At 46.3% G+C, this 20,274-nt stretch overlaps 1 protein-coding gene across 4 annotated transcripts in view; it reads left to right on the forward strand.

Annotated features, from left to right (window-relative positions):
- MRTFA (myocardin related transcription factor A) overlaps positions 1 to 20,274 on the forward strand; it is a 424,554-nt gene that overhangs the window by 205,186 nt on the left and 199,094 nt on the right. For all 4 annotated transcript variants that reach the window (XM_063940356.1, XM_063940354.1, XM_063940357.1 and 1 more), the window contains one exon: positions 7,977 to 8,138. In XM_063940356.1, the coding sequence (XP_063796426.1) occupies positions 7,977 to 8,138 (162 nt within the window). The remainder of the gene's footprint in view (positions 1 to 7,976; positions 8,139 to 20,274) is intronic.

Consider the following 20,274-nt stretch of genomic DNA (forward strand, 5'->3'; position numbering starts at 1 on the left):
TGAAATATATGTATAGTATGAGCGTCCGAGTTCCCGTGACTTTAACTTTATTATAATTTTTTTTCTTTGTTATACATTCAATGGAAGGGTGCACACAGGTTTCACATAAATCTTGTCTTGTAACCTGATCGGAACTCCCTACCTGTCTACTGCATGAACTGTGCAGGCTCCCAGGGGCAAGGGGAAAGTGGGATGGGGGTAGGGTGAGGCAGTGGAAAATACCGTGTTCAAAGAACGGGCCAATGCTGAAGGAGCGTCAGAATCCCCTAGCTAAAATACACAGGGTCGATAGGGATAAGCGAGGTCTATGCACATAACGATACACCAGACCCCATCGCATCACAGAGTGACACAATGTCCGAGGCACATGAACCCCCGCCTTGTAGCATTATGTGCATAGACCTCGCTTAACCCTATCACCCCTGTGTATTTTAGCTAGGGTATTCCGACGCTCCTTCAGCACTGCCCCGTAGCCTGCAAAACCTATGCCGTCACTCGCTCCATAGCTGAGTGCTGACACAAGGCGGATGTTCATGTGCCTTGGACATTTTGTCACTTTGTGATGCGATGGGGTCTGGGGTATCGTTAAGTGCATAGACCTCGCTTATCCCTATCGTCCCTGTGTATTTTAGCTAGGGGATTCTGACGCTCCTTCGCATTGCCCCGTGACCTACAAAATCTGTGCTGTTACTTGCTCCATAGCCGAGGGCCTCCATGGGGCAAGGAGTCACAGGCGGTAGCCATTTCAATATAGTCTGCCCTGCTACAGAATTGTATGTGTACCGTATGGTGCATAGAACCTTAACAGTACAACTGCTCCTGCAGCTTTGCCCTGGTTTATGTGAATAACTCCCTCCCTGTCTACTTCATGACCTGTGCAGACTCCCATGGGGGAAGGGCGATGGGCTAGCGGGAGGCGGTGGAAAATACCATGCTTTTGAAATGCAAGTACTGTATGAGTCCGATTCCCCAGTATGTTCTGTTCTTCTAGCGTACTAATTAGCATGAACCGCTTGTAACGTACAGTGGCAAGTTTAATCTTTCTATGTATAATGGAGAGATAAAAGCTCCTCCCTAAGTTCCTAGATACCAGATCACCATCCTTAGTATCTCTGTACAGTATGTTCTACTAGTGTACTAATTAGCACGAACAGCTTTTAACTGGATGCCAAATCACCGTACTTAGTATCTCTGTACAGTATGTTCTATTAGGGTACTAATTAGCACGAACAGCTTGTAGCGTACAGGGGCAAGTATGGGGCTGTACAGTATGTTCTACTAGTGTACTAATTAGCACGAACAGCTTGTAACGTACAGTGGCAAGTGTAATTTTTCTAAGTATAATGGAGAGAGATAAAAACTCCTCCCTATGTTCCTAGATGTCAAATTACCATGCTTAGCATTTCTGTACAGTATTTCCTATCTAGCCAGAAACCCTGCATCCTGTGCAAGCTAGGCGGACAACTGGAGGGGACCCGATACACTGTTGCTTTCCGTTTCCCTTTCCAGTGTCAAATAAAGTAGTGGTTGGTCTGCCCCGAAAGCCAAGAGTCTCCTCTTTTGTATGGTACCAGTCCTGAGTCTCTGGGACACCCAGAACCAGAGATATCAGTACGCGAAGTGGACCCATTTTCCCATAGACTATAATGTGCCCGTTAATTCAGACCCACCATGGGTTCCGACGCTTGCCATGAGCCTTGTGGGGGTCACAGAAACTTGGGGTTGGTACCCTCCGGTAGCTAATTGTCTCCCCTTCCATACTAACCTAGCGATGAAGGCTCCCACCTCCCATGCTGAGAGTCCCAGGTTTGAGTCCCAAAGTGCCAACTTTTTTTTTTTTTTTTATATATATATATATATGTTCCCGTGACATTCTCTTTATTATTATTTTTTTCTTTGTTATACATTCAATGAAAGGGTGCACACAGGTTTCACATAAATCAAATGAAATCTGCAGCAGCGATTCATTCCGCTATATACAAATACACAGCGGTAATGAGTAGAAATTAGTGTATTCCGACGCAACTAACTAAGCAACACAGTGCTGTAGAACCTCGGCATTTGTGTATTGTACCTGACCTGAACTCCCTCCCTGTCCACTGCATGACCTGTGCAGGCTCCCAGGGGAGAAGGGCGATGGGGGTAGGGAGAGGCGGTCGAAAATACTGTGCTTTTGAAATACAAGTATTAGCGTCCGAGTCCCCTAAGGCATAAACCAACACCAATGGGAAGGAAGTGCCAACCTTTTTTTTTATGTGTTCCTGTAACATTCACTTTATTATAATTTTTTTTCTTTGTTATACATTCAATGGAAGGGTGCACACAGGTTTCACATAAATCAGAGTGGGCGGGGGATTTTCCTACATACAGTAGTATACTGTTGCACATGTCTTGTAACCTGATCGGAACTCCCACTCTGTCTACTGCATGTACTTTGCAGGCCCCCCGGGGGGGAAGGGGAAAGTGGGATGGGGGTTGGGCGAGGCAATGGAAAATACCGTGTTCAAAGAAAAGGCATAATCAAAACCATGGGGAACTTTGCAGTGTATCGTTATGTGCATAGACCTCCCTTATCCCTATCACCCCTCTGTATTTTAGCTAGGGGATTCTGACGCTCCTACAGCATTACCCCGTAGCCTGCAAAACCTATGCCGTTGCTCGCTCCATAGCTGAGTGCTGCCACAAGGCAGGGGTTCACGCGCCTCGGACATTTTGTCACTTTGCGATGCGATGGGGTCCGGTGTATCGTTCTGGGCATAGACCTCGCTTATCCATATCGCCCCTGTGTATTTTAGCTAGGGGATTCTGACGCTCCTTCAGCATTGCCCCATAGCCTGCAAAATCTGTGCTGTTACTTGCTCCATAGCCGAGTGCCTCCATGGAGCTAGGAGTCACAGGCGGTATCCATTTCAATTGAGTCTGCCCTGCTATAGAATTGTATGTGTACCGTACGGTGCATAGAACCTTGACAGTAGAAACTCTCCTGCAGCTTTGCCCTGCTTTATGTAAAACTTGTGTTTTGTCAGTTTGCTATGCGATCGAGTCCGGTGTAACGTAATGTGCATAGACCTCGCTTATCTCTATCGCCCCTGTGTATTTTGGCTAGGGGATTGTGACGCTCCTTCAGCATTACCCCGTAGCCTGCAAAACTTATGCTCTTCCGCAGCATGCAGGGAATGAACATAATTCTGTACCTGGACGATCTACTGATAAAGGCATCTTCCAGGGAGAGACTGTTGCAGGGTATTGCTCTCTCAACTCAACTAATCCTGGATCATGGATGGATCCTGAACCTTCCAAAGTCACATTTGGAGCCGAAAAGGACACTGCCTTTCCTGGGGATGATACTCGACATGGCAGTGCAGAGGGTGTTCCTACTGGTTGAGAAAGCGTTGGTGATCCAATCAATGGTCGGGGATGTCCTGAGTAGGGAGGCCAATCCCGGGGCATTTTTTCAATCCCGGGATTCGGTATTGAAAAATGCTCAATCCCGGGATTGCAGTAGGGATCAGTGTAGGGAGCAGGGAGAGTATATGTGGAGGGCAGCAAGGGAGGGTGGGTGTAGGGAGCAGGAAAGGAGGGTGGATGTGGGGAGCTGCGGGAGGGTGGGTGTAGGGAGCAGGAAGGGAGGTTTGGTGTGTGGTGAACATGTAAGGAGCAGGAAGGGAAGGTGGGTGTAGCAGGGAGGGAGAATGTCTGGAGCAGAGGGAGGGTGGGTGTAGGTAGCGATAAGTAAATTACTTACTGTTCTTAGGCGGGCAGAAGCCATGGACACACATATACACTGACCGTGCTGGCCGCATTTCAGATGTAGCGATGGCCGCCAGCCATTCAGAACTGGCAGTCCGGCAGCCAATCAGGAGCTACATTTGAAATGCCACCAACGTGGCCAGTGTGTGTGTCTCCATAACTACCTTGTTGACAGCCGGGCAGCGATGTGCTATATTGCTCAGCGCTGTCCGGCAAAACTGCGCATGCGCACTCTAATCCGGTGAATCCCAGGATTGGAGTTTCCAATACCGGGATTCAAATCCCCGGGATCCCGTCAATCCCGATCCCGGGATTGGCCTCCCTAGTCCTGAGGCCAGCCCGGATATCAGTTCATCAGTGCATTCGCCTTCTGGGAAAGATGGTGGCCTCCTACAAGGCTCTACAAAATGGAATATTCCATGCACGGTTCTTCCAGCTGGATCTCCTGGACGAGTGTTCAGGTTCACATCTTCACATGCACCAGCGGATACGTCTGTCGCCGAAAGCCAGAATCTCTCTCCTCTGGTGGCTCCAAACTTCTCACCTACTCGAGGGCCGCAGGTTCGGGATTCAGAATTGGATCCTTCTAACCCTGGATGCAAGTCTCAGAGGGTTGGGAGCAGTCACCCAAGAGGAAAACTTCCAAGGAAGATGGTCAAAATCAGGAATCTCTCCTTCCAATCAACATTCTGGAGCTAAAGGCCGTATACAACGGCCTTCTACAAGCGGCACATCTTCTACAAGATCTGCCCATTCAGGTGCAGTCGTACAATGTAATGACGGTGGCCTACATAAACCGACAGGGCGTAACGAAGAGCAGAGCTGCAATGTCAGAGGTAAAAAGAATAATCCTCTGGGCTGAAAGGCACGCGTTGGCGCTGTCAGCAATCTTCATTCCGGGAGTGGACAACTGGGAAGCGGACTTCCTCATCAGAAACGATCTCCATCCAGGAGAATGGGGCCTCCACCCGGAGGTATTCGCAGAGGTAACAATCCATTGGGGCGTACCTCAGATAGACAGGATGGCCTCTCGTTCCAGGTCACGAGACCCACAAGCAGTGTCAGTGGATGCCCTGGTAAATCCGTGGGTGTTCCGGTCAGAGTATATGTTTCCTCCACTTCCACTCATCCCAAGGATTCTCAAGATAATAAAAAGAGCAAGAGTTCCGGCGATCCTCATTGCTCCGGACTGGCCAAGAAAGGCTTGGTACGCGGATCTTCTGGAATTACTGCTGGAGGATCCGAGGCCTCTTCCTCTTCACGAGGACCTTCTGCAACAGGGGCCGTTCGCTTTTCAAGACTTACCACGGCTACGTTTGACAGCATGGAGGTTGATCGCCAGATCTTAGCTCATAAGGGCATCCCGAACGAGGTCATTCCTACTCTGATCCAGGCTGGGAAGAGAGTAACGTCTAAGATATATCATCGGATTTGGAAAAAATATGCGTCTTGGTTTGAATCCAAGAAATTTCCAACGGTTGATTTTCAACTAGGTCGTTTTCTGCTTTTTCTGCAAGCAGGCGTGGATGTGGGCCTACGATTGGGCTCCATAAAAGTCCAGATTTTGGCCTTGTCCATTTTCTTCCAGAAACAATTGGCTGCTCTTCCTGAGGTTCGGCAAATCCAACCACCCTTTGTGCCTTCCACGACACCTTGGGATCTTAATGTGGTGCTGCAGTCGGATTGGTTTGAGCCTTTACAGGATGTAGACTTGAAGTTTCTTACTTGGAAGGCGGTCACACTGTTGGCATTGGCATCTGCTCGACGTGTGTCAGGATTGGGGGCATTGTCGCACAAGAGCCCCTACTTGATTTTCCCCTACTTTATTTTCTTCCAAAGGTTGAATCGGCTTTTCATATTAACCAACCTATTGTAGTGCCAGTGGCTACTGACACCTCGATTACCTCAAAGTCCTTGGATGTTGTGCGGGCTTTGAAAATATATGTGAAGAGAACTACAGGTACTCGTGGCAGGAAGTCGGAAGCACTATTTGTCCTTTATGATCCCAACAGGATTGGATGTCCTGCTTCTAAGCAGACAATTTCTCGCTGTATCAGGCTTACCATCCAGCATGCTTATTCTACAGCAGGTTTGCTGATTCCAAAATCTGTTCAGGCCCACTCTACCTGTAAAGTGTGTTCTTCCTGGGCGTCTACACGGGATGTCTCAGCTCTTCAGCTTTGCCGAGCAGCTACTTGGTCAAGGTCGAACACGTTTGCTAAGTTCTACAAGTTCGATACTTTGGCCTCTGAGGACCTAAAGTTTGGTCAGTCTGTTCTGCAGGAACCTCAGCACTCTCCCTCCCGTACTGGGAGCTTTGGTACATCTCCATGGTACTAAATTGGACCCCAGCATCCTCTAGGACGTAAGAGAAAATAGGATTTGATATACCTACCGGTAAATCCTTTTCTCGTAGTCCGTAGAGGATGCTGGGCGCCCGCCCAGTGCTTCGTGTTTCCTGCACAGTTACTTGGTTGAGTATTGTTGGTTCAGCCGTTGCTGAATCGTTTCACGTTGGTTAGCTTGGCTTTCCTTTTGTTCTGTGTGAGCTGGTGTGAATCTCACCACTATCTGTGTATTCCTTCTCTCGTCTGTTTTCTCAGGCACAGTTTCTATACTGAGTCTGGTAGGAGGGGCATAGAGGGAGGAGCCAGCCCACACTATTAAACTCTCAAAGTGCCAGTGGCTCCTAGTGGACCCGTCTATACCCCATGGCACTAAATTGGACCCAGCATCCTCTACAGACTACAAGAAAAGCATTTACTGGTAGGTATATAAAATCCTATTTTATTTTTTTAATCAAGTGTTTTTTTATTGCTTTACAAGAACATCAAAAACATTTGAATAAACAATTACAAAAAGCATATTCGTGCACTCCATGTTCCGCCCTCCATAGTTAACTAGAGTATACATTATAAAGGCATTATTATATATCAGCCGCATAGCCATGAAGTAATATAGCTATCTGAAAGCAGGGAGTAATAAAGTTCTTTTGTCTGATATCCATCGGTTAAATAAGATCGATATTGTGGCATCAACAAATTTAAAAAACATACCAATCCTTTTTATGAGAATAGTAAAAATCAAATTGCATGCATAGATGTGTGTGAGGTAGGCTGGCACGTGCCGGAAACAGCCCAGTGTTAAAAACAACATATCCACATAATATTTAAGGCGTAGATCAATAAACTGCTGAGCGCTCTTCCAAGAGCCCCACACCTTATCAAATTTCATTGGGCATTTACGTTTAGTGTACATAAATCGCTCATGGGATAGAGTGCTATTCACCAGGGCAACCCACTTAGCAGATGACTGAGGGGCATGAGCCATCCAGGTACGGGCTATACACACTCAGGCCAATGTTACTGTTATTGACATATAGGCGAGAATGAGATGGGAGCGATTCCTGTAAATCAAGCCTAAATATACAAACACGTGGAGTCATCAACGGAATCTATATACCAGTGTGACAAACAGAAGTCGTTACATCCTTCCAGAAGGCATGCACCCGAGGGCACTGCCAGAGCAAATGCCAGAACCCAGCAGCTGGAACAGAACATTTCGCACAATTATCAGAAGCCGAGCCTCCAAATTTAGATAATCCACAAGGGGTCCAGTAGACCCTATTTAGGATGTACAGCTGTATCTGCTGGAATCTAACACTCGCCGTGGCCCCCTCTCCAGGTACTCACAGTGAGAGATGGGATGATCGGAAAGTGAGGGCAGAGTTGAGGTAGCAGGTTCCAGCAATCCCCAAGATGGCACCGATCACATTCAGGCCGCACCCGGCTGGAGTAGCGTGTCACTCTCACAGGGCAGATGGCACCGATCACATTCAGGCCGGAGCAGCGTGTCACTCACAGGGGCAACTCTCACAGGGCAGAGGAACAGGATCGTCTCCAAACCCACCACAGGGCGAGCAGCAACCTTTTAGACAACTTTTCAGGGCAATCTGGGCTCACACATAGGGCAGCAGGAGGAATTGGAGGAGTATGAGGTTGGGGAGCTAGAAAATCATGTCCTACTCCATGTCCAGTTAGGCGACGCCCTCTGATGTAATGGCATTTAGGTTATGTGGAATATGATAATCTAGATCTATTGGAAATTAGCCTTTTTCATGTTTTGTATTTCATTTAAAGAGACAAGCTTATTGTTATTAGTACTGTACATTGCAATGCTTGATTACTACTAGACCGTTCTACTAACCATGTTTCTACTCCATGCAGAGACCTCAGCTGAGCCTTCTCTACAAGCCAAACAGCTAAAACTAAAGAGAGCACGTCTTGCAGATGATCTAAATGAAAAGATCTCCCAGCGACCCGGTCCTATGGAACTGGTGGTAAAAAATATACTTCCTGTGGAAACAAGCCTAAAGGAGGTGATAATTGGTGAGCAAATATATTTTCATTCCAAAGGTCATTCAAACCTGTGCACTTAATACATGGAAGAACACTTTATTTTATTGCATTACATGTACATTTACCTTAAGGAATGTATGTGGCCAAAAGACCATGCAACACACCAAGGTAGAACATTCACTAGTATTGATCACAGTTTATAAGACTAATACAATAAGATCTTTTTTAGAGGGTTCAAGGAGGCAGCATAAATAAACAAAGGGACCTCTAGAACTATTGGTTAAAATCTGAAATTCTATGCAGATAGAATAGGGCTGTGCTAATAGGTAGTTAATGGTATCCAATAGTAATGTTTGCTGCTATTGGGACTAGGGATCTTCCTATCCCTCTGTAAACGTATTATAAGACAAAATAGTATGTATAGCCGTAGTGTACTGAAGAATATGCAACATAAACGTATCCATCTTATGTGACCTAATACCAGTATACATACATGGAACACAACAAAACATTGTGTGGGCTACTGCATGAAGCCAGGCTGTTACGCCCATTAATGGTCCACTTGTAACTATATTTGAACCAAAGGTTTTTTAGTCTGAACCAGTTATGTGTAATTTTTGAGAGATTTATTATTATTATTTTTTCTGCAGCAGGGTACATAGGGTTTCCACAGGGAAACATTGGGGTGAAGTGGTGGATCAGGAATCCGGCCACCAAACAGTTAAAGCTTTCAGCTGTCCCAAGAAGCAGGCTTCCCTCCTCTATAACCCTGCCTCCAGGCACAGGCAACTCAGTTTTAAGTTGGTGCCTGCAGCAAGATTTTTTATTTGAGAATGGTCTTTTTCTTCAGGGCTGGCAGCACTGTAAGTCAGGGTGACTTCAGCGCTACAGCTTCATCACCCCCCCACGCTGGCGACGGCCTCTGAGACGGGTACTTGCGGCGGGGACATCAGCGTCCCTGGCAATGGTTAGGGACCCAGTACTGCGTGGCCGACACAAGGTGGGCAGGTAAGAGGGTTCTCCTTGCTAAATCACGGCCTGCCGCGGTCTGGGGAGATGGACTATGGCGCTGGCGTGTACACTGATTTGAGCAGGGAATCCCCACTAGACCATCAGGTCCGGTGTTCTCACACTACAAAGTGTGGTCAGTTCTCTATTTCACTCGGGAGTGATTGTGCCTGTTCCTTAGTCCCAAACGGGCAGAGGTTACTACCCGACCCTGTTCCTGGTTCCAAACCCCAACAGGTCACACCGGCCTGTTCTCAACCTCAAACAAGTTTGTAAGAGTATCCAAATTTCACATGGAAACTTTGCATTCTATAGTTCTGCCCATGGAACCTGGGGACTGCATGGTTTCCCTGGATATATTGGATGCTTATCTGCAAATTCCTATTGCCACTTCCCATTTGCTATTTGCACCCTACATTACCAATTCCAGGCTCTGCCGTTTAGACTGGCTATGGCTCCTTGCATCTTTACCAATTTTATGGCCGTTATGACGGCTCATCTCCATCGCCAGGGTGTACGGATTCTTCCGTACCTGGACGACTTGCTGATTCTGGCAAACTCACGGGACGTTCTACTTGGTTATCTCCAACTGACAGTAAGCATCCTATAGGCCCACGGTTGGATGATAAATGGAAAAAAGTTCTCCCTGGTTCCATCTCAAAGCATGGTACACCTGGTGGCACTCCTCGATACTCAGTCAAAGACTGTATCTGTCACCAGACAAGGTTCTGAAAATACAGAACAGGATTCGTCACTTCCTTCACTGTCCTCAGGTGTTGGTACACTCGGCTATGCAAATTCTAGGTCTGATGGTGTCGTCGAGTATGCTCGATTCCATTCCTGCCATCTACAGCGCCTGATACTCTCCAAGTGGAATGGTCTTCCTTATCGGATCAGATCTCATATGATCTCCTTGACTCTGGAGGTTCACCTGTCACTGTCTTGGTGGCTCCAGGACCAGCGAATAAGCTTGGGCCGTCCCTTCTGGATCCCCAACTGGGTCCTTCTAACAATGGACGCCAGTCTTCGCAGCTGGAGATTGGTGACAGAGCATTACTCGTTTCAGGGACGTCGGACCATGGAGGAATCTTTCCTTCCAATCAATGTTCTGGAGTATAGAGCACTGTTCAATGCATTGACCCTGGCCCGACCTCTTCTACAGGACAAACCAGTTTAAGTTCAGTCGGATAGTACCACCATGGTGGCTTATATCAAGCATCAAGGCGGAACGCACAGCCGCATGGAAGTGTCCAAGATTCTGTGTTGGGCAGAATTGATTCTACCACCCATATCCGCAGTATTCATTATGGGTGTACTCAACTGGGAACCAGACTTCTTAAGTCGTCAGGATGTTCACGCCGGAGAGTGGGCTCTTCATTCTGCGGTATTTCAACTCCTGGTAGAGAGATGGGTTCTCTCGGGCGTGTATCTCATGGTCTCTCGACACAAGCACAAGGTTCAGGTCTTAGGATCATAAACCAGGGATCCTCAGGCAGCATTTGTGGATGCATTGGGACGTGGACCTTTCGAATACCTTGCATCTTTCCTCCGGTGTCGCGTCCGCCCAAGGGTTCTTCGGAAGTTCAGACAAGGAGGAAAACTCATTCTAGCAGCTCCGGCGTGGCCCAGACGTCACTGGTTCTCAGATCTACAGGGTCTCTCTGTGGAGCAACCCCTTCTACTTCCTCAGCCACGGGTCCTTCTCCTTCAGGGCCTATATCTGCATCTGGACCTGGCCCAGCTGTCTTTGACGGTGTGGCTCTTGAAACATTGCTCCTAGGGAACAAAGGTTTTCCAGAGGTCATTTAGACTATGCTGAAGGCCCGAAAACCAGCCTCTGCCCTTATCTATTATAGGGTGTGGCATGCTTACTTCACCTGGTGTGCTGCTAAGTGGTATGATGCCACTAAGTTCAGAACTTCCAGGATACTAGCATTTCTACAAGAGGTTTCGACCTAGGCCTTCGTCTTGCCTCTCTCAAGGTACACATCTCTGCCTAGTCTGTCTGGTTCCAAAGAGGGATTGCCTCCATTCCTGATGTGCACACTTTTCTTCAAGGTGTTATTCGCATTCAACCTCCCTATGTCCCTCCAGTGGCTCCATGGGATCGGTCTATTGTGTTGGAGGCTCTTCAAGAAGCCCAGTTCGAGCCTCTTTAATCTGTAGTCCTCAAATGGCTGACGGCCAAGGTTCTTTTCTTACTGGTTATTGCCTCTGCTAGAAGGGTTTCAGACTTAGATGCTTTGTCCTGTCGTCCCCCCTATATGCTTTCCACTGTGACAGAGCGGTTCTCTCAATCAAACCTGGTTATCTCCCTAAGGTGGTTTCCTCTTTTCACCTTAGTCAAGAGATTGTTTCCGGCCTTTATCTCTCTAGACTTTTCAGCAAAGGAATGTTCCTTAGATGTGGTTAGGACTCTACGGATCTATGTAAACCGTATTGCCTCTATTAGATGTTGTGATGCCCTTTTTGTTCTGTTTGGATTTCACAAGCGTGACTGGCCTGCTAATAAGCAGACGCTGGCCAGATGGATTAGAATGGTGATTGCACAAGCTTACACTCAGGCTCATCTTCCAGTTCTAGCCCGATATCTGCCCATTCTACTCAGTCTGTAGGACATTCATGGGCTTCACGTCGTGGAGCATCCGCCGAACAACTGTGCAAGGCAGCTACGTGGTCTTTGGTACACACGTTCCTTAGGTTTTATACCTTTTGATACTTTTGCCTCGCAGAATGCTTCCTGTGGACGCCGGATTTTCTTATCCACTTAGGCGTGTCCCCTCTCTTGAAGTACTGCTTTGGGACATCCCTGATGTTTCCCTGTGGAAACCCTATGTACTCTGCTTACAGAAATGAGGAGTTATGGTAGACTTTCCTTTTATTAAAGCTCTTTCTGCGAAGTACATAGCGTCCACAGGGCGCCCACCCTGATGCACCTGGCCTCTCTGGGTTTGTACGGCGTTGCCTGTGCCTGAAGGCAGGGTTATAGAGGAGGGAAGCCGTGCATCTTGGGACAGCTGCAGGCTTTAACTGTTTGGTGCCTGGATTCCTGATCCACCACTTCATCCCGATGTTTCCCTGTGGACCCTATGTACTTCATGAAAGAGAGTTAATAAAGGTACGTATACCATAACTGATTACTTTTACATTTATGGAATTGTATATGTATGATTTGTTGTGTTCCGTGTATGTATTACTGTAGATCACAATATAGGGAAATTCTGTGACCTCACAAGGACATCCAGCAGTGCAGGAAAGACCTATATTAGTTCTTTACGGTCTTGTAGCATTATTAGAGCCATGCAAACTCAGTATGGTAGAACTAGGTAGAATTGGCAGAACTATCAAACAAAGCAAGTTAAAATGCAAAGAAAACAAATATAGAAGGTGCTTAATGGAAATAAATGTTTCTTCTTGGGGTTATAGGTGGTAGGATCAGCTCATGTGCACAATACAGTTAAGCATTTCAAATATTCCAGGATGCTCCAGTACCTCTCACTATAACTCTGCCCCCATGCTCAGAAAGGGCAGGTTTTTTTTGCAGCAGGAAGCTGGATGCACATTTTTACAGGGGCTGCTCGTGCAGCCCCACACCTTTTGTTAATATACTATTGTGTTTGTGGCGGACTCCATATTATTACAGCTATGTCTACCCCAGTGTTGCAGTCATGTAGATTGTGCTCTGCAGGATTAACTGCACAGGATGTGGTTCAGGATGGGCTCTATGTGAATTATTATACACTTCCTGCCCAGTCCACATCCCCAGCACCTACTCAAGAAACCCCATGTGCTTCTTTTACTCCGTTACTGGGTACCTTAGTGGATCGGTTAACTCCCTCTATGGGACCCCCTCTGTTAGCACAGCCTAATATTGTCCGGGTGGCTAACCCACCTTGGGTGGATATACTGAATACTACAGTTCAGAGTTTAGCCCAAACGTCCCTAGCATTACAAAGAATGTTACCCGGGAACAAACCGTCCTCTAGGGCCACTACACGGACCCCTTCCCCTCAATCCACTGCTATACCAGACTCTAATGAATCCTCAGCTAAAGAAGGGGAGGATACACAGTCTGTCACTGATTCATGCATTCTTACAGAGGATTCTCCCAACACAGTGGAGGTGGACACATCCTTCAACTCACTGAGGATGAGCCTGAGCCAGTTACTAAGAAAACAGATGTTTATAAGAGACAAAAGATCATTAAGTCTGAATTCCCTCATTCTGACCATCTTATGGATATTAGACTGGAACCTTGGGAAACTCTGGGTAAAAAGTTCCCTGTTTCTAAACACTTAGCTTACCAGTACTCCATCCCGGCAGAGGATTGTGCTAAGTGGGAAGCATCCCCTCTGGTAGATTTACATATCATATTTGGCTCTTATGCGGCAAGCAGCTGCTTACATATGTGAAGCATCATCCGATGCAGGAGTATTGCTGACTAAGGTGTCTACCACCTCTACTGGCACGGTGCATTTACTGGCGACTGACCTTCATTCCAAGAAAACTTTGGAATTTCTGCCATTCACTGGTGAAATATTGTTTGGGAAAGAATAAGACAAAATTGTCACTGCACTAACTGCAGCCAAGATTGCCTTTCTCCCGTCCACACTAACTCAGTGTGCTCGGAGTTCTAGTATTTGTACCTTTCGCCCTCAAGGAAAAGCAAAGGGTCAGGCTTTCCCCAGACAAGCTTCTGCCACTACAGCTATGCCCAAGGCCCAGCAACCCTGGGCTGCACGTCAGCCTCCTGCAAAAACTGACAAACCCACAGTCTAAAGGGGCGGGCCTCCTCCTGGGGGACCCCAGAGTGGGAGGCCGTCATCTTCACTTAGTACACGTCTGGACTCTGACCACTTCAGATGCCTGGTTGCAAGAAGTGGTCTTTCGTGGGTACGCTGTCTCATTCAAGAGACACCCACCCCCACAGTTCTTTTGCACAAGTCGGCCCTCAGATCCCCAAAAGGTGCCAATTCTACAACAGGTTGTGCAATCACTCCTGCAATCAGCAGTGATCATTCCGGTTTCTCCATATCAACAAGTATTGGGCTGTTATTCCTCTCTGTTTCTAGTACCCAAGCCAAACGGGTCACACAGACCCATCCTTAATCTCAAATCTCTCAACCGATTTGTCAAGGTTTCCAAATTCTGCATGGAGCCCCTTTGATCCATAAGGCGGTGTGTTTGTCGCTCACTTGGTGACTCCACACAGGCCACTTGGACAAAGGTAGTCCCTTTTGGATCCCGGACTGGGTACTTCTCGCCACGGACGCTAGCCCCCACAGTTGGGGCGTAGCAACCGAACAGCACTTGTTTCAGGGGCGTTGGACACTTTCATAGTCCCGTCTCTCGATCAATTTCCTGGAACTGAAAGCTGTATACAAAGCCTTAACGCACAAACTGTTCTTCAAGGAAGACCTTTTCAAGTTCAGTCCGGCAATGCCTCTGCAGCGGCTTATCTCAATCCCCAGGGCGGCACTCGCAGCCAAATAGTGATGCAGGAAGTGGCTTGCATTTTCAGGTGGACAGAATGTCACCTTCCAACGATCCCTGCCGTATACAATCTGGGAACCCTCAACTGGCAAGCAGACTTCCTCAGTCGCCAGGACATAAACACGGGACAATGGTCTCTTCATCCAGACATCTTCCAACCTCTAGAGGACAAGGGGGGTCTCCCAGATGTCGACCTCATGGCCTTGGACACAACCACAAGGTTCCAGTGTAGGGATTCTGATCCCGGATACACAAGCTGCGTTTGTGTACATTCTCATCAAGTGGACCTTCTGTCTCATGTATGTCTTTTCTCCAGTTTCCCTTCTGTCAAGTGTTCTGCAAAAACTCACACAGGAAGGAGGCAACCTCATTGTGGTGGCCCAGATGACATTGGTTCTCGGACCTACAGTGTCTCTCAGTGGGTATTCCTCTCCCACTTCCACTACGCCAAGACCTCTTGTCTCAGGTACCGTGTCTACATCTGGACATGCCACGTCTGTCTTTGACAGCGTGGCTCTTGAATCTTCCATCCTGAGGGCGAAAGGCTTTTTCTCGCCCACTAGTGCAAACCATGCTTAAGGCACAGAAACCAGCCTCTGCCCGCATTTACTTCCGGATTTAGCATGCTTACTTCCAGTGGTGTTCTTCCAAGCACTATGACCATACTGTCCTCCGGATTTCAAGAATTTTGGCCTTCGTGCAACGGAGATTAAACCTCAGCCTTGCCTGGCTTCTCTCAAAGTGCATATCTCTGCTTTGTCTGTATTGTTTAAACGCAGAATTGCTCCTCTACCGGATGTCTGCACCTTCCTACAGGGCATTCTCCGTATCCAGCCTCCCTACGTTCCTCCTGTGGCTCCGTGGGATCAGTCTGTGGTTCTGGAAGCTCTTCAACAGGCTGCTTTTGAACCTTTGGAAACCGTTGACCTAAAATGACTAACTGCCAAGACCTTATACCTCCTGGCCATTCATCTGTCATACCTTTCCTGATTTTTCATCCTGACAGAGCTGTGCTTCATTTCAGACCAGGATTACCTAGCTAAAGGGTTCTCCTGTTTGCATTTGAATGAGGATATTGTTGTTTCGGCCTTAGTCTCCTCGTATCTCTCACCTGCTGAGCGTTCTTTGGACGTGGTTCATGCTCTCCGTATCGATGTTGACCGACCCAGTTCCCTAAGGAGATCGGATTCCCACTTCATCCTTTATGGTTTTCACAAACGTGGTTGGCCAGCTAACAAACAGACTTTGGCCAGATGGATTAGAATGGCAATCGCATACGCATACTCTCAAGCTGGTCTTTCAATGCCAATTTCTATCTCTGCTCATTCTACTCTCTGTTGAACCCCCTAGGCGGCGCGCCCACTGACCAATTGTGGAAGGCAGCTTCAATCCACACTTTTCTTAGGTTGTATGTTTTTGATACATTCGCCTCCTAGGATGCCTCATTTGGACGCCGGATACTCTTATCCACTAACGAGCGTCCCCACCCTTGAAGTACTGCTTTAGGACATCCCCAGGTTTATCCCTGTGGATCCCTATGGAACACGAAGAAGAAAAGGATAGTTATGGTAGACTTACCATTGTTAGCTCTGTTTCTTCGAGGTTCATAGGGTCCACAGGGCGCCCACCCTGACGCACCTGGTCTGTATGAGTTTGTGACCTTGGTCACTGGTTCCTTTCTCCTGTCTGTGTAAGTGTTTTCTTATGTGTACCATGTCTTCCTTCTCTCTTCTTCCGCTTCCTGCTTGTTAACAAAACTGACATGCCTGAGCATGGGGGTGGGGTTATAGTGAGAGGAACCAGAGCATCCTGGGATATCTGAAAGGCTTTACTCTATGGTGCCCAGGAGCTGATCCTACCACCTATAACCCCAATGTTATCCCTGTGGACCCTATGGACCTTGTATAAATAGTTAAGGTAAGTCTCCTTTTTTCGCAATCTCAATTTAACAATAATGAATATAAACCTGTCGTAGGGACTGCTGCTCCAAAAAAATAATGAGCTGACCATCAAAGATATATAAAGAAACAAACATAAAAGATTCGCTGTTCCAATTTCATGAGTTTATATCCAAATGTATTAAAACATACTTTGCTCAATATAATAAAACATTCATATCCTATTATAGATCACTATTGTTAATGCATTAAAAAGCATGAGCTCGGATACAAATCGCAACATATTTAAAATCAACTGATATGCAGTATTCGTGCATTGTTTCAATAAGCTTAGGTTAGTCATGCAAGAAGCAACCAATTAGTAGCACTGTAGATCATGCAGAAAAAGCCAAGGTGATTTAGATGACACTGTGCTTAATTGGTGATCTTTGAGTCGCATATACAGCTTTTTCAGAAAAAGTTCCAAATAGTCACTGTCATCCAAGTCATACAGTATGATGGTATAAGTACTTATGAACTCTATTTAGAATGGTATATTCACATAGAATAATCTCACAGCCACGGGCATATTAGTGCAACACAGAGTTACTGCAAAACCAGCTGATGGTAGCCGTGGATATGTCCCAATGCCCGCCTGCCTATATCGTTGTCTCTCAACTTCTTATGGCAACGGAGGGGAGTATGCCGGTTCTGATTGCCATTTCACGGCTGAGATGTTCAGCTGTCCCTAGGCTGAAGAAGCTGTAGATGGTACCCGCTATACACAGCTGTTGTATAGACCCGTACAAGTGCTTAACTGTGGTTTTGTATAGTCACTCAGTGGGAGTGATTGCTGGCAATACCAGCAAATCGCTGCTGTGATGCAGACTCGTGCATGGGTTCACCTGTGGCAGCAGTCCGTAGTCCAGCTAATGAGAGTAGGTAACTTCAAATGTCATCCAGGGGGCGTTGCACTTTTCCATTTATGGAATTCTATATGTATGTTTTGTTGTGTTCCGTGTATGTGTTAGGCCACATACTGTAATAGGGTAATTCATTTTCTCACTGACATTTTCAGAGAAGCTCAAAGCTGTCGATCAGGGAAGCAGTATTTTCAGCAGTTTGGTGGTACCCTGCATCTAAACAGCCTTTTTTGTAGATTCAGGAGTAAAGAAAACATTCTCTGGCCAAAGGCCTCAAAATTCCTTATTTCTTCTTCACGGTCCATAGTCTTCTTGGGGTATGCTTTGTAAAGACCAGGATTCAGGCAACGAACAGCAAAGCTTTAAGCCTCCCAGGATGCATTGGATCCCTCTCCCCTCATACCCCGCCCACAGATAAGGCTCTTCAGTTTTGTTTTTGTGCCAGCAGGAGCTGGTCACCGTTTCACAGTGGGGCTGCATGTTGCAGCCCAAGCTTTCCTTTTTTAGCTTTAACTTTTTCAATTTTACTTTTACATGAGCAAGCAGTGCTAGGCAGTCTTTTGGACACCAGCACTGCTGCTCCATCACCCCCACTGGTGCCGCGACGCCAGCCACGGCTTTGGGATTTTGGAGGAACCTGCTTGCCTCCTACTAGCAGGGGCACACTGGGACACCCAGGACTGCAAACCAGACTCATAAGGGACTGGTAAGGCGGACTCGCGATTGCGGCAGTAACATAGTAACATAGTATCTGAGGTTGAAAAAAGACAATTGTCCATCGAGTTCAACCTATTTGTGGTGTCCTATGCATGATGATTTGACTAAAATTTCTGACTGATGCTGCTGTCAGCCATTGCATTTTATCCCTATTTATAGTAACTATAATGCATGACTATGCACCATACCCCTGGATATCCTTATCCAATAGGAATTTATCTAACCCATTCTTAAAGGTGTTGACAGATTCCGCCATTACAACTCCCTCGGGCAGGGAATTCCAAACACGTATTGTCCTTACCGTGAAAAAGCCTTTACGCCGTATTGTGCGGAATCTCCTTTCCTCTAACCTGAGCGAGTGTCCACGAGTCCTCTGTGTTGATCTAACCAAAAACAGGTCCCGCACAAGCTCTGTGTATTGTCCCCTTATATATTTGTAGATGTTGATCATATCCCCTCTTAGTCTCCGCTTTTCCAATGTAAACATGCCTAGTCTTTCAAGCCTTTCCTTGTATTCCATCGTCTCCATGCCCTTAATTAGTTTGGTCGCCCTCCTCTGTACCTTTTCAAGCTCCAGGATATCCTTTTTGTAGTACGGTGCCCAGAACTGTACACAGGGTACACAAGGTGTGGCCTCACTAGTGATATATATAACGGGAGTATAATACTCTCGTCCCTAGCATCAATACCCCGTTTTATGCATGCTAATATCTTATTAGCCTTCTTTGCTGCAGTCCTACTTTGGGTACTACTGCTTAGCTTGCTATCTATGAGGACACCTAAGTCCTTTTCCAGTACAGAATCCCCTAATTTTACCCCATTTAGTAGGTAGGTGTAATTTTTGTTCTTGTTACCACAGTGCATTACCTTACACTTGTCTGTGTTGAAGCGCATTCTCCATTTGGCTGCCCATGCTTCTAATTTAACTAAGTCGTTCTGAAGAGACTCGGCATCCTCCTCTGTATTTATAGCTTTACACAATTTGGTATCATCTGCAAAAATTGACACCATGCTCTCTAGACCTTCTGTTAGGTCGTTAATGAAAATATTGAACAATAGCGGTCCTAATACTGAGCCTTGCGGCACACCACTTAGCACTTCAGTCCAAGTTGAAAAAGATCCATTAACCACAACGCGCTGCTTCCTATTATCTAACCAGTTTTTGACCCAAGTGCATATTGTGCTTCCTAGCCCTGATTCTTGTAGCTTGTATATAAGTCTCATGTGTGGTACAGTATCGAACGCTTTGGCAAAGTCTAAAAAGATTACATCCACGTCTTTACCCTGATCTAGGTTTGCGCTTACTGTTTCATAAAAGCCAAGTAAGTTGGTTTGACAGGATCTGTCCTTCATAAACCCATGTTGATTCCTTTTAATGACTCTATTGGTTTCAAGGAACTTCTGAATACTATCTCTTAGAATACCTTCCAATACTTTCCCCACTATAGATGTAAGACTAACTGGTCTATAATTACCTGGTTCAGCTTTACTTCCCTTTTTGAATATAGGCACTACTTCCGCTATACGCCAGTCTTTGGGAACCATACCTGATATAACTGAATCCCTAAAGATCAAAGATAGCGGTTTTGCCAGTTCAGAGTGAAGCTCCATTAGAACCCTTGTATGAATACCATCGGGCCCTGGTGATTTATTAATCTTTAAATGTTTTAATCGGTCACAGACTACTTCCTCGCTTAAATAAGTACCTATCAGTGTGATATTGTCATTATTGAGATTGTGTGTCAGTCCCTGAATTGGGTCCTCTCTAGTGAATACTGTTGAAAAAAACTCATTTAGTGTGTCCGCTATGTCATTATCATTTTTGCTTAAGACTCCCAACTTGTCTTTCAAAGGGCCTATACTCTCCTTTTTTTAATCTCTTGCTATTAATGTATTTAAAGAATTTTTTGGGATTCGCTTTGCTTTTCTTTGCTACTAGTTTTTCAGTTTCTACTTTAGCCGCTCTTATTTCCTTTTTGCAATTTTTGTTACATTCCTTATAGTGCTGAAATGACTCTGCTTCCCCGTCAGATTTGTATTTTTTAAATGCTCGCCTTTTCTTGCCCATAAGTTCCTTAATCTTTTTGTTAAGCCACATCGGTTTATGATTTTTAATCCTTTTTTTGCTGCTCGTAGGAAGAAATTTGA

This window comes from Pseudophryne corroboree, chromosome 9 (assembly GCF_028390025.1).
Source record: "Pseudophryne corroboree isolate aPseCor3 chromosome 9, aPseCor3.hap2, whole genome shotgun sequence".
In the NCBI taxonomy this organism is placed as follows: Eukaryota; Metazoa; Chordata; class Amphibia; order Anura; family Myobatrachidae; genus Pseudophryne; species Pseudophryne corroboree.